The sequence below is a fragment of the Anabrus simplex genome, chromosome X (assembly GCF_040414725.1).
Source record: "Anabrus simplex isolate iqAnaSimp1 chromosome X, ASM4041472v1, whole genome shotgun sequence".
Classification (NCBI taxonomy): Eukaryota; Metazoa; Arthropoda; class Insecta; order Orthoptera; family Tettigoniidae; genus Anabrus; species Anabrus simplex.
The window spans coordinates 78,070,443-78,085,966 of record NC_090279.1 but is presented as its reverse complement, the minus strand read 5'-3'; the positions used below and the strand labels follow the sequence as shown (position 1 = coordinate 78,085,966).

Sequence of the window (15,524 nt, the reverse complement as noted above, 5' to 3'; positions counted from 1 at the left end):
GCCGCTCTCTAACCTCTGGTCTCTGAGTGACATTCTACCCGAGACAATAGATCCGGACAACATTAAAGATCTTTGGAAGAAGGCTATAGCCAATCTTAAAGTGTCTCATGAAAAGGTTAGGGAAAGGTATGATCGTGGACGGAGACCCACCCCTTTGAAGGTAGGTGACCAAGTTATGGTCAAGAACTTTGTTCCCGCGGGCAAGCTTGCCCCCAGATTTCATGGGCCTTGTATCATTCTCGATTTTCTTACGCCGGTTACGTTGCTATTAAGTAATCCAGCCACCGAGAGGATATTTAGGGTTCACCTGTCCCAGGTGAAACCGGTGTAATTTCTGTGTTAACTTGCTTCATATTATTTTGAAAGGAATATCAAGGTTATATTTTTTTTGAGTTTCACTTTTAAGGCTTTCTGCCCTTTTATAATATTTTGTTTCATATGTAAGTATTTTTTGTAAACCCTCCCCGCACCGTTAAACTGCCATTCTGTCCTTACCACGGCCATTACCACGCTCCCGTCTCCTGCTATACACACTGTGGCTTGCTTATATTAAATGCCACGGATTTCTGCACGCCGCTGGCCCCTCAACCTCTCCAACAAGCCTGTGCCCTCAAAAAATGATGATAGTCCAACAATTCTGCCGCCTAGCTTCAATGTTTCAGTGCCCCCGCAGCCGCGCGGCGCCGTGCCGCGACTGGGCTAGAGGAAGGGCCCCCTCGACCCCAGCGAGGACGACATGTGCACGGCGAGCCGGAGCTCTCCTCCCGGCCAAGGCTGATGTGCGGCGCACGACCTGCTACTTGCCCGCAGCCTGTATATGTTCACCGCGGGCGCGGCGTGCTTCAACACCACTGCTCCCCTCATAGTGCGGGCGAGCGGTATCTCAGGGTACTTGAGGGGTCCGAGCGGCCTCCTTTGGACGCAAGCTGCAACGGCCGGTCTGGCCATCCAACTTCATCAACATCAACTACTTGGACAGTTACTATAAGCAATGACTACACTTGGGAATTCAACAACAAAATCTGGTGGACTTAGAAAATTTTTCCTCGACTTTAAAACTAAAGTTTTCCTTCTCAATTCAACCTTCTACAAACATTAAAAACTTTACTTCTCCAGTTACAACAAAAAATTTGAAACTGAATCAAACCACATTAAGAAAATCTTATAAATTCTTCAGCAATTAATCTCCATATCTATATCAAAACTTGGACCTTGTTTTCAAACAAATTTCATGTGTCACCCCTGGAGGAACATTTGGGGGGGGGGAGGTCTGTACCGGGCGGTACACCTCCACGCCGCTTATTTAAAATGTGCGCCAGTTGAAACTCCTCTGCTGGAGGAAGTCTGAACTTTATTGACGGTAATAATCTTCAAGTTTCTCAGAAGATGTCACTACCTGGAAATTGTAGAGTTTTTGAACTGTGTCATTTTCGACGTATTTTTGTTTCGCTTGTAGAAAGAAGTGTGAACTTTCTCTTCTAGAGGACACTACTGAAGATCAACAATAGTGCACCCTAGTGCGGAGTGAAAGAACTGTTTTTTTGGAGAAAATTTTTATTTCAAAAGTTTGTTTCCTTTTAAATTTCTTTCTGTTATTGTTTAAGTTGGCTGTATACCCCTCTCTTTCCCCTTGTTTTGCATTTAACCAATCCCGAATTTCTGTTATTAATTTCTGACCAATCATAGGTATCTTCCCCCAACTTGAATATGTTGCTGTATCCTACCCAATAAAAAGTTTGTGGGAGGGTGTTTTCATTCCCCTAACGCCTCGAACCTTCCGCGAGAGGATATAAACTGCTGATTTTAGGGTCTCCGGGCCACTTCTGTTCCATCTTTCAGTGTGTAAAGTACATAGCAGGGGGCGGGAAGCGCCTCTTTCTTCTCCAGCTGTTCAACACCAGGTAATGGCCTCTTAATAACTTCTTTTCTTGCTAGGTCGGCAGTTTAACTCTCGGGGCGGGTTCGAAGCGTTTCCACTATGTAACCTTTTCCTAAAATGTAACTACTCTTTTCATCTATTCTCTTTTAAAGCTGCATATTGGGATAGAGAGTGCTAACCCTCTCAAGCTCCCACTCATATTGTTTTGAGGTGAACTTATTTTCTCAACCTATTCTTCGTTAACGTAAAACAAATTGTTCTTTTCTAAAGTCACCTCTGTAGTATGGGATTAGCCCTTGCATTAGTGGCCTAGAGCCAGATTAGGTTTAAAAAAAAACAAGTGTATCAGGAGTGCAAGTTCGCCTCCTCTCAAATTGTTATTTTAGAGGTCATGTAATCAACCTTCTTTTCATTTAATAGACCTCAGTAAGTTGGGTATTTTACCCCTGTATCTATGTACAGTGAGGACAACTTGAAGGTGGAATTTGGTGTGGCCTTTGAGAGGCTTAAAGTGGAGAGCGAGTCGCTCTTTTTTGAAAATTGAGTGTTGTATGCCTCGTGGAGGCTTTTCAGTGTAATTTGGAGCTAGGGCTCCTAGGCATGAATGGGGTTTTCTGCCCCTCTGTTGAAACTTGTGTTTTGGGTAAAACTGAGCTGATTGCCCAAGCATTGTGAAGTCAGGGCGCGAAGCCCAAATCCTGTAAATATTGTAACTACCCTTTTGACTTGCTACTTTGTACCTGCCATGCTTGTTATTTCTTTGTTTTTGAAAAGAAAATATAACCTTGTTAAATTTTAACTTAATTTTACTTTCGTAGCTTGAGGCCCGTTCACACCCGCACCTTCTTTCACGCATAACTACCACAAAAACACGGTAACAATAATAATAATAATAATAATAATAATAATAATAATAATAATAATAATAATAATAATAATAATAATAATAATAATAATAAGAGGACGCATCGTAGCCATGATCGTTAAGGCGTTGAAGTCTAAATGGCCCTGACAACGTGGTTACCCGGTTCGAGTCCCGTTGGTCGAAAGAACGTTCACCATCAGAATGTTGGCCGGCAGGGTAGGGGAATTGCTGGTATCCTACTTTTATCACTAGATAAGCCTTGATTAAATTCTAAACGTCTCCGCAGTGCTCATACGGAGTGAGGGCATATGACGCTGCTGCTGGTGATTCGACCGTCGCATGGTGACGTTAAGCCATGAGCAGTCTCCTTGCTGCTGTTCGACAGGAGGAAGCGTAGGCTATGTGCCGGCACTGGTTCTCACCCTCTCCTCTCTAACTATCATATTTCATCTCATTAACTTTTCTTATAAGAAAGGGCATTCGGTCATAACAAAACCGCCTCGTCAGATTCATCTCACATCATACACGACCCCGTAGAGAAAACGGTACAGGGGTTGGACAAATAATAATAATAATAATAATTATTATAATAATAATAATAATAATAATAATAATAATAATAATAATAATAATAATAATAATAATAATAATAATGGCGAATGTCCTCCGAGCAGGCCTGGGGTAGGTCTTATAGGCGACCTGCATGTCTCTGTGGATGCGGCTCCTACTTAAGAAGACATCACAAACACACGGCCCCCGATTAACCAATTAACGTTAAAATCCTGACACGGCAGCTAATCGAATCCGGTACCTATTGTACCAAACCATTTCACCACTTAAGGAAGAAATATCTCAATATAGTAGTGGAATTTTCACAGAATTTGAGTGGAATATTTGTGATTGATGAATGTTCAAACAAGGGAACGTGATGTAACACAAAGGTGTGCTGTCAGTGGTAGAGACAAGTCGAGGGAGAGAAAAGAGAGACTTTCAGCTCATTTGCAGCAGGCACCAAGCTATACAGTTAAGTGCGGTCAGTAGGCACCAAGCTATAGAGTTAAGTGCGGTCTCTCCACACGAGCTATAGAGAGGCTTTCAGGAGCTCATTTGCAGCAGGCACCAAGCTATACAGTTAAGTGCGGTCTCTCCACACGAGCCATAAAGAGACTTTCAGGAGCTCATTTGCAGCAGGCACCAAGCTATACAGTTAAGTGCGGTCTCTCCACACGAGCTGTAGAGGGGCTTTCAGGAGCTCATTTGCAGCAGGCACCAAGCTATTCAGTTAAGTGCGGTCAGTAGGCACCAAGCTATACAGTTAAGTGCGGACAGTAGGCACCAAGCTGTACAGTTAAGTGCGGTCTCTCCATGCGAGCTATAGAGGAACAATCCGTTATTAATAGTACATTATTCTATGCAAGTAGTTCCACTTTTATCCTCCCGTCTCTTTGGCCGCTCTGCCTGCCGAAATATTTAAATCACACTGGATAGAGTCCTAGTGCCGTACCCGTCATTGGACTTTCGAGCTTAGTTTTGCTGTTGGCTGAACTACAGTCGATGATTCCCCTTAGCCAACACGTGCGGAGTCTCGCAGATCCCCTCTTTTCTCGATCTTCCCTTGTATAAACATTTGGAGGCGGGAGCCTAATGATATGACCGGAGTAGGAGAGCTGCACATTTCTATTCATCCTGGTTAATACAGTAGACCCGCATTTCAAACGCTCCTAATCTTCTGACGATGGCTTTCCTCACACCAAGATATACTGCACTTCGGCAGTCTATTTGTACAGCATTCTTTCCTCAAAGAATATGCGTGTAAAGTGTACTAAGAGGCCACAGAACCAGGACTGTGATGGTGCTTAGGTCATGCGGGCATAAAACTTGAAAGTATATCCCTGATAATGTCCATGTATAGAGTATTGTGTGTGTAGTATGAGTGTCCGTGAGGTGACGCATTACAGCTCAGCTGTTTGTCTCCTTACTCCCCAGTCTTCCCAGACCGAAGTTTCCAATATTTTCATTACACTATTCCTTGACAGAAGCCACCCAGAGCAAATCACGCTGCTCTCCTGTGGATCTTTTCATGTCGTTCTTGAGTCAAGTAATCTTGGTGAGACCGAGCTCGATAGATGTTGTCGCTTAAGTGCGGCCTGTATCCAGTAATCGGGAAATAGTGGGTTCGAACCCCACTGTCGGCAGCCCTGAAGATGGTTTTCCGTGGTTTCCCATTTTCACTCCAGGAAAATGCTGGGGCTGTACGTTAATTAATGCCACGGCCGCTTCCTTCCCATTCCCAGGCCCTTCATCTCCCATCGTCGCCATAAGACATATCTGTGTCGGTGCGACGTAAAGCAAATAGCAAAAAAAAAAAAAAAAATTCCTTGTGAGTCTCTCACACGCTGAAAAGGTCTTACCAATAACTTATACGGCTCTGGTTTACATCCCTACTGCGACCCCTAAATACACCCATAACCATATGACGAGATCTGTAAAGCTCACCTGGGTACTTGCAGTTATCCACATGTACTACTTTCACAGCGTCGACACAGTAATTAATATACAAGGAAACACCGCCGTCCAGTAACACTGCCTTGCAGAATTCGCTCTTAATCATAATATGACGAGACAATGCTTCACCTGTTCCATTGCAATGGTCTTGCTTTCTTGAAATGTAGCCACCTATTCTAGTCCAATAGTCCTCTCTTACCTGTACCGCCCTGTTGATACGCCCTGCAATGGTAAATAGCGATGCAGTCCATTTGGCCTCCTGAATATAAAATATCTGCTCTATCTTGCTTGGGTCCTGCTAGTTGATCCTCACGGAAATGAATTTTCCTAAACAAAAATGTTCTTCTATCAGAACAGTTTGACATTTTGAAGATGTGTCCAATATAACCATAAAGAATACTTTCCTCAGCTTCCGCTTATCACATTTCATGCCGGGGATACTATAGACTCTGAATTAATTTGGTATAGTTCCTTCATGCAAACAGCCAAGTAACTGGGGAGGTGCTCAGAGATAAATAGGTAGTTATGTCCAACTTTGTCACATTTAGAGAATATGTATGGTAGAATACTAGAGAAAAGTCGTAGGTATTTTATGTTCACTGTATCGTGGCCTCGTAAAGTTGTATATGCTGTCACCTGTGTGAAATACCTTGAAATGTCAGATATTCTAGTAGTTTGTCTTTCTGGGACAAATGTCCCTATCATCGATTTTCTATTGCTCCCTGTTGTTGAAAGGACATTATCAACCTGAAGGAAAATTGGTATTTGGAGCTTGGGTGAGCTATCGCCAGTCAGTTTTCTTTCAATCATTCAGTAGTTCAACAATTTAATCAGCCTATCAATTTATATAACATCAAATAGATTGTCGAATCGAAATGTATAAAAATAAATCCTTCCAGAAAGAGCAGCTGTTTCTCTATTTAAAGAGTGAATTTTTGAGCCAAGGTTTCTTGTACTGATTGACTTTCGTGTGTATCATCTGATGGCGGATTAAGAGAGAGGAAGCGACTCAGTACCCTGAACATGAGCTAATTAACAAGGTACGGCAGAACTTTAACTATGTGAATCTCGGGAGAGATTTCGATGTTTTTAGTAAGCACGCGACAGTTAGGGTGTCCGCATTTCTGTGAAATGTATGTAGGGCTTTCTCTGGTGTTTGGTTTCCTTAATATAGAGAGGGTAACCAGGTAATACTAAACTCGTGGGTAAAATACCCGTTCTGCGTTAAGGGTCTGTGATGACAGGCAATCGTAAATAATGTATTATACTGCCCCGAAAACAGGCGTATTCTAAAATCATTGTGAACTACAATCGAGGGTTCGAGCCCAGTCTGGTGTAAAACTAGAAACCACGGTTCCTTCCGATTCGGTTTACCTTTTGCAAAACCATTTACGAATTGGATATCAGAGTTCGAGCCCCGACCAATGTAATGTGCTCTGGAAGCTGCGGCTTCTCTACGTGAATTATGAGTTTTCCATTTGTAAAGACTAGCACGGGTCATCAGACTGTGACAGACGCGAGTCCTCTCCCCAGATATGTTGTTAAATATCAGAGCATTCGAGATCTTAATTGTACATTTCTCGAGCGTTGAAATTCCATTTCTTGGTTCACGTTCAAAGAGTTAGAAAGGAAAGAAAAAACAATTCCGAATATATTGTATTGGTAAATATTACCTGTGCACCTCACGCTCTCTGCCCCGTGCAAGTAACTGCAATCAGTGTTCAGTGAGAAACTATCACAGGACGAGTTCCCCGCACAACAGTTACTTGGACTAGATGGGGCTGTAGTCTTACTCCAGTATATAAATGTAGGCCACGACAGGGAGAAAATGTAACAAGGGACGTGGAATTGTCAGATAATTTAACATACGTATATTCCTTTAACAAAGTTCATTAAGCTCTCATGATTATAATTAAAAAGTAGTTTGGATCAAGTTCATAAATCTTTCCAGAATATATAAAACTGCACGGGGAAACAGACGATTACATTACATAGGTAAATACTGCGCGCTGTTTTGTTAACTGACCATCAAAGTTGTCAAACTGGGCTGACAACTAAGGTAATGTGTTTGTTTGACTGACGTTGGATAGATGGAACCGAAATCAGTGTTCTGCATTGAAATACCAACTTTTCTGTCACAACCTCCTTTAGAATGTCACTTCAGTCATAGTTAACTGTTGAACTCTGTACCTTTTCCAGGTTCTCTTGCTCCTGATGCTAGCAGTTTCACAGGCGAGCGCAGATCACTGTGCATCGTCCGTGGGCTCTAAGTTGGACGTGTCTGTGCATGGCCGCAAGAACGCCAGTGGACATTGGATGATAACGGTACCGTGTGTTCTCAATTGCAGAGTTGTTCTTCTGTGTTGGACGGATAATATTTTATGTTTATGTTATAAATACACGTGTTTTATTTCTTTATATTCAAAATGTTTGCATGCGCCATTTGAATTTAACACAACTTTTAAAGTACAGTAATACAGTTTGTGGAATTAATCTGATAGGTACTTGGTATCAAACCGCTGCCTTCGTGATGTAAAGATTGTTCTGTTGCTCTTATGACGTCACGCAAAGAGGCAATGCAAGGACGTAATATTATGTCTCTACTTCTTAATTATGAAATATTCACAAATGTTGATTTAATATAACAGGCAAGATCATTACCAACTGTAATCGCATCACAATTCGTAAGTCAGGTCTATGTAATTTTATCTAAGTAGGTTTGAAGTGTGATTTAAACGTTCGAAGCTTGAGAGTTTTTCTCTTCAGTTTACCCAACAAAGAATTATTATACATTAATACAAATATGGAGACAATAAACGCACAAATGGTTCAGGGAGGACACAAAATGAGGAGTGAGGTAGTTTGATTATCTGATTATTTTTTATTCTACCATTAATCAGAGATGTCAGGGTTCGAATCTATGTGTTGCATGTACTCGAGATATTTTATTCTAGAACTGAACAGAGAGAACAGGGAACGAATTCAAGACTATATTTTTTCTGTTAAGGTGACTGTTGTGTTTGCGTCATAAAGTTGATGTTATATTCGAGAAATAAGGAAAGAGAGGTAGATTCCCATTCAGTTTTATTCCGTGCAATCACCGTCTGAATGCGTGTCAATTTCTATCTTTTTACCAACAAGTTATCGCGCTCCTAACATATATTTAAAACCAAGCCAAGTTTCCCTGTTCAGAACACGGGCGAATGTATGCTGACTATTCAAATCGCTACAAACATACATTTATATCTGGAATGTATGAGTAATATAAGGTAGCAACAGACTGTATATGTTGCTCTTGGTAGAGGGCACAGCACAATGCATTGCCGGTCCTCTGTAACGGGGGAGGTCACGCGTCGGATGGAGACGTTAAGACTTGCACAAGATGGCGACTGGAAGGCGGCGCATATCACAAGATAAGTAAGGATAGACCCCTCCAGGGTTCACATCGGGAAGGGGATCTCAAATATGGATTTGGGAAGGGGCATCTCTCCAACCTGTGATGTTAGATCTCTGTAAGGTGATGTCAGGAAAGGGCATGTCAAGAAGGGCAGCTAGCCTTAAAACTTGGGTCCTTTGAATTTAGGTCTCTCTAAAAAGGTGTCGGGAAATGCGTATGTTAAGAAGGGCAGTTAGCTTTAAAACTAGGATCCTCTGAGTTTAGGCAATTCTAAGGTGGTGTCGAGAAGAGTTACTTGGCTGTAAAACTAGTTTCTGTGTAGTTACGCCCCCAGTCGTTCTCTCTTCCTAAAATTCTGCGCCAGCACGTGGCTAAGTCCCGTCGTGATAGCAGCTGTGAGGTTAGGGTCGTTCAATATTCCGCGCCCAACACGAGCACGTGGTTAGGACTTGTCAAACTGACAGCAGTGAGGTTAGCCATGCACACTTATTCAAACTCCGCGCCAAACCAGTGCACGTGGTTATGACCTGTTACGATGACAGCAGTGAGGTTGGAATCGCCGACTTATTCAAAGTCCCCGCTATAACAAGTGCACGAGGTTAGGACCAGTTAAGATGTCAGTAGTGAGTTTAGCCATGAGCACTTATTCAAAAAATCCGCGTAAGAAAATAAAAGTGAAGTTAGTGTCTGTCAAGATGCACGAGCACATGGCCGTGACGTCATGGTCACATGACCGTGACATCATGGGTCCAATGACCTTGCCAGGGGTAAATGACCTCGTGGGACATTGCTGACGCAGCACCCATTGTTTTTGAATCCACGTTGTCCTACTACTACCAATAATAATGGTCAAACGTACAGTAGCTTTCTTGTTTCGTTTTTTCCTTGACACTTGTGGCACTACCCTTCAGTCCCTTTCTTCTACACAAACATTTGTATCAGTTTTTGATTAGGAATAGCCATGTTTTCCCAAATATTAATTTTGCCGAGGAATAACTTCTTAATTATTACTTAAGTGTTAACTATTAAGTTACATTGCTTCAAACATCTAAACATTATCTACCAGCAATGATTTAAAGATGTTAAAAAGTATGCATAAAATGTTGCCGGGCTGAGTGACTCAAGCGGTTGAGCGCTGGCCTTGCGACCCTCATATTAGTGTGTACTTACTTGTATAATTGTGTGGCAACTGCGAAACTCCATACACTTTTTTAAAATTTGCAACACATTATACTTCCGCCTAAAAGTGATGTAAGATAACAATTAAATAAGAAATTCCACGGGAAGTGTTACGTCCCTTGAGTTGATATTACTCAGCACGAGAAGATACCATACCTAACCTAAACTATGCGGTCTCAAGTAGAGGAGCAAGGACAGTTCAACACTCGGAAATGAGTCAGCACCCGAGGTCTAGTAGCGTAGCAATGCAGGTTCCAATGCAAGGTCATTGAACCCCAGTATAGTAGATAAGCAATGTCGATTTGCGCATTTTGCATAAGAGAGCGAATCTAACCTTACAGTCGCTATGTTGAGGGGCCTAACCATACTTTAACGCCTAGCTGCCCTTCCCGACGCCTAAGAGAGAGAGCCTAAACTTACATCCACCAACTGGAAGTGACTACCCTTAGTTTCACGTCAAGAGCCCTTCCCGACGCCAACTGAACAAGATGGCGCCCATACACATCATCTAATGAGACGGCCTAGGGGCGCTTGCGCAAGGTGGCACATGTTCTTATGAGACGGCCTAGGGTTACGTGCGAAAGATGGCAGCTATACATAGCCTCTTACCAGACGGCTTAGGGGCGCTTGCGCAAGATGGTGCCTACACATAGATGGCTTAAGCGCTCTTGCGCAAGATGGCGGCTATACAGAAGCTCTTTTAGAGAAAGCTAGCTGAGAGGCCTACTGCTCAAGATTGCGGATGTACAGAAGGTCTTATGAGACGGCCTAGCGGCGATTGCAAACGATGGTGGGTATACACCGGCTCTTAGGTCGACAGATGATTTCCATGGGTGAATGCACAAGATGGGGGCTATACAGGGGCTATTATGGAGAAAGATTACGGCTATGGACCATTGCACAAGATGGCACACATGGGCTGCTATAAGAACGCCTAGTGCCATAGGAAATATATTGGTTACATTTAAACACCTAGCAGTCGATCAAATTATCGAATAAACAATGTAACTTGAAATTATGTTTGGGAATATACTAATTGAATCTGTTGGCATTGTTTATAAAAGCTTGTAGCTAATGCAGGAGCGATAAAGCCGAATAAATCGTGCTACACACATGATAGGGAATGGAACTCAGGGGCCACATCTTAATAGAAGGACAGAAGGGTAAAATGACTCTTCCTCCTCCTCCTCCTCCCCTTTCCTAGAGATAAAGGCCTAAATGGCTAATGGTCTGAAGAGCTAATGGGCTAAAGCGCTAATGATATCTTATTAGAAGTGCAAAAATGTAAAAGAACACCTTCTCCTCGTAGGCATAAAGGTCTCGAGGGCTAAGGGGCTAAAGGGCTAATGGCCTAAAGGGCTAATGGGATAAAGGACAAACCGGCAAAAGTTCTAAAGGGCAAAATTGCTTACATTTTTATAGTATTTAGGGAGCCTCTCCTCTCTTTATTAGGGCTTGAGTCCGGCTTTACAGCTAGAGCGGAGTTAACACCCTGAGGAGGGGAGAATGATGGAAAAGAGTCTGTACCAATATAGGTAATCGTTCTACTATATGCTACAGAAGGATGACGTAGATGAGAGTGAAGGTGAGGGATGGGAAGGTAGGAAGGTGTTTAGGCTGTTGTGCTGTCGGGAGGGAGCTTGCAGGAAAGTTCTTCACTTTGAAGAGCTATTAGTCAATAATACCTGCACAACGTAATTCTTGTTGTATTTCAAAAATATTTTTATACCCTGAGTAACCAGCATCTTGACTGGCTCTTAGAAGTTGCAAACGTTTTACAACTACGTTGGGGTCCTTACAGTATCTTACGTCAACGTGGGGTAAGATAGGATTGTTGTTAATTTTGAGCCTATATGCAGACATTTGATGTGTAGGGACTTGCTTTAATGTAATACGTGCTTCATCAGTAGCGCTTCCAGGTACAAAATTAACTTGTTTCCATAGCATGAAACGTTGAAATTTTCTTCCACTCTATGTTGCATCTCCTGCACTGCGACAGAACCTGAAGTAGACTTAGAAAATGAAGTAAAATCATAAAGCTCTAATGGCAATGAAATATTGAGATCTTCTCTTTCTTCTTCTCCTTTTCTTTTATTATCACTATTATTACCCTTATTTTCATAACTATGACATTGCCTCTCTTTATCTCGAAATGTGTGCTTAGTAACAGAACTTGATGCATGCCAAGACAGCAACGGAGAATTAAAAATCTCACGCAGAGGTGTACTTTTTAAAAATTAATCAAAGTTTTCTTGACTACGGTTGAACTCTTCATATTTTCTTCTCGCTGAATCTACATTACACGCGGCTTCGTGACGTTGAACGTTCTATGCGTTCTTGAACTCTCTTCTACAATATTTACATTGGAAAATTGTCCTACGTGATATCTCCTGACGTTTCTTGTGTTAATCTCGGGAAATATTTTTCCACACACTTTGCAAATATAGCTAGAAATAGGTTTTTCAACGAAGGACTTTAATTTTTTGCTAACAGATTCTTCATTGAAAGATACAAGTTAAATCTACTAGACACTTGTTACTCTATACTTCGATGATGCGAACAGCTTAACGATTACCAGTAACCTAACAGAAAAGCGTATAAGCAAGGTAGTAACAGTGAGGTTTAGCCCCGTCAAGATGGCAGCAGTGGGATTAGCGATGTTCTGTTGTTTAAAGTTCGGTGCCCATGTGGTTAAATATGGCAGCTGTTATCTTGACAGGTGTCAAAAAGCACGTGGATTTTATATTCCGCTCCACGACGTGCATAAGGTGGCAGCAATTAGGTTTAGCGCTATAAGGAGGGCAGCAGTGAGGTTTGCGATGCTATATTGTCCTTAAGAGTGAGGTTTGGGTCCGTTAAGGTGACAGCTCTTACCCTGGCAGTTGTTACAAAAGCACGCGGCCAACACGTGAGTTTGTTTACACACAGGAGCACGTGGTCGCGACGTCACGGTCACGTGGTATGCTGCGCCTGCACCCGTAGTTCATAATCCGCGCGGATGTGGTTAGAACTTGTCAGAAAGCAGGTAGATTTTATATTTCGTACGCCTTCGTCGTTAAGATGTCAGCTGTTATCTTAGCATGTCCGATCTATGAGCACTACAAGCGCTACAAGTTCTGTTACTAAGCACACATTTCGAGATAAAGAGAGGCAAGTTCATGATTATGATAATAAGGATAATGATGCTGATAATAATGGAAAAGGAGAAGAAGAACTCAGTGTTTCATTACCATCAGACCGTATGGTTTTATTTCATTTTCTAAGTGTATTACACGTTCTGTCGCCGTGCAAACATCCCAAAAAGATGTCTGTCTGTTAGGTCACCAGCCCAGAGGCTGGTTGGATCCTCAAATAGCACTACCAAAGGTTATGCATTTATAAAGAAACCCCAAAAGCCAATGGCAGCACCAAAATGAGGCGTACTAGGCAAGATGAGGAGTGAGGTGGTTTGCTATTGCTTTCCTCACTGGGTCAGAAAGTACTACTATTGCAGCACGACTGGCCCAGTGAGCAGCACCTTTCATAACACTCAGATGCACCCTAGCAGCTTCCATATTGTCACAGCCATGGATGTTGACTGGGACTTCGTAGGAAGCTACATTTTACTCTGGCCTGTGCCAAGAGATGGATGCAAAAGTACTGTATCCATAAAGAAATGACAGAAGGCTACCCAGAAAGATATGCAAAATAAAGTAGAAGAAAATTTCAACGCTTCATTGTTATCGAAAGATGTTAAGTTTGTACCTGGAAACGCTGCTGCTGAAGCACGTATTACATTAAAACAAGTCCCTACCCATCAAATGTGTGCATATAGGCTCAAAGTTAACAACAATCCTACGTTAGCCCATGTAAGGACCCCAACCAACTCGTAAAATATTTGCAACTTCTAAGAGCCTATAAAGATGCTGACCTTGCATTGGAACCTGCATTGGTACACTACTAGACCTCGGGTGCTGACACATTTCTGGGAGGTGAACTGTCTTTGCTCCCCTACTGTCTCATTATCTACGTCAATTCTGATGTGATAAGTTTGAAGAAGGAACATTCAATATACTTAAATTAATGTTAAGTTATGCCTTTCAACAGTCACAATTATCCATGGAATGAATTTCAATCGCAACTTGTAGCATTCACTTAGCTCATTAAATTGATCAGCTGATGGGTTTGGCGCGCTTTCTACAGTACGGCCTGTTTATTACGAAGGCAGTGATCAAACCAAAACCTCATTTACATGTGCTAACCACTAACGGCTTTAGGAAGAGACAATAAATAGCAGTGAGGTATCCCATAGCAGAAGTAATTACATACATGTGTAGTGTTGTCGCTGGGACTTGGGCAAGCGATTTAAATTATATCTGCCTTCTTCCTAATCGGCTTGCCCGAAGACAAGCAGTCTGCTTGTTCGCGACATGGTCACCGGATGCGCTAGGACTTAGTAGTTAGCAGAATTAACACTCACAGACTCTACTCTAAGGAGGCTGTGGATTTGGCCATTGATTTCAGTTAAGCAATCTCCGTATTGATTGTGCTTCTTTTGGGTTCGCCTACTGTTTGCGAAGTTTGTTAGTGTGTTTTATATATGTGATTGTGTTGTCCTCCGTTGCTCAGGTTTTATGACAATGTTTCCCATAAATTCTTAAGTTTAGCTGTGAAGAAGACGACAGCCACCTTGTTATAGTTTCTTGTTTGTCGTTGATTGTAAAATTTTGCCTTGAAAGGTATACTGTGTTAGTTAACACCACCTATGTGTCCTGTACACCAACTAAGGAACGGTAGCCATGTTTTGTTAGTATTCAAGCATCGTATATTTCCAGTTTGATTTTCAACGTTTAAGTTACTTGTTCTTTGTTATTGTGTGTGTCAGACAGAAGATAACGAACAATTGTCTGCCGTCTATGTAGGAAATCAGGTGACGCTGGATCCAATGTATTACTTTTTCTGTGAGATACGTCATTCGAGGATTCACGGATTATGTGCTGGCATCTCTGATGTGGAAGTTCAGGATCTTACTTGCACTACTGACTCAAGGTGTGGGCTGCGGGTTAGAATTCACCCACGGTAACCTCTGTCTGTCGTAAAAGGCGACTAAAAGGGGACCGAGTGGCCGTCGATATAAGTGACCCGCCTGAATGTCAACAGCCTCCTCCGCGGGTGGATGAACGAATTGAGGTTACGGCACTCTCTTGTCCTTGGAGGGAGAAATTGCCCCTAAAGGCGGATGACCTATACATATTGGTCAACGGCATGGAATGGAGAAGGCAACGGGAAACCACTCCATTAAGGATCCTAAGGATATCCCAAGTAGAATGCAAACAATGGGAGCTGACATTAATGAGGAAACGTTGACTACTGATCATGGATTTCGGAACCCTAGATCTAGCAGGCGGTGCGACGTAAAGCCCCTAGCAAAAAAAAGATCTAGCAGGAGAGGTAAGAGCGCTTCTCAGGTCATTAGCAAGCGAAATCGCACTAAAACCGCCATGAAGATGGGAACATGAAAAGTACGAACGCTATTGAAAGCTTGAAAACTGGTTGAATTGAGAGGCCAGATGAGGAAGTATGAGGTAGATATATTAGATATACGTGAAGCAAGATGGAAAGGAAATGGAGACTTCTACAGTGATGAGATTACAGTAATTTAAGTTGCGCAGAGAAAAGAGGAAAGCATGGAGTGGCACTTATAATAAGAAGAAAATGGT

General features: G+C 42.3%; 1 protein-coding gene across 1 annotated transcript in view; it reads left to right on the top strand.

The window, feature by feature from the left end:
• LOC137503296 (hemolymph lipopolysaccharide-binding protein-like) overlaps positions 1-15,524 on the top strand; it is a 47,930-nt gene that overhangs the window by 6,224 nt on the left and 26,182 nt on the right. Inside the window, exon 2 of the mRNA XM_068230845.1 lies at positions 7,449-7,574. Within this exon, the coding sequence (XP_068086946.1) occupies positions 7,449-7,574 (126 nt within the window). The remainder of the gene's footprint in view (positions 1-7,448; positions 7,575-15,524) is intronic.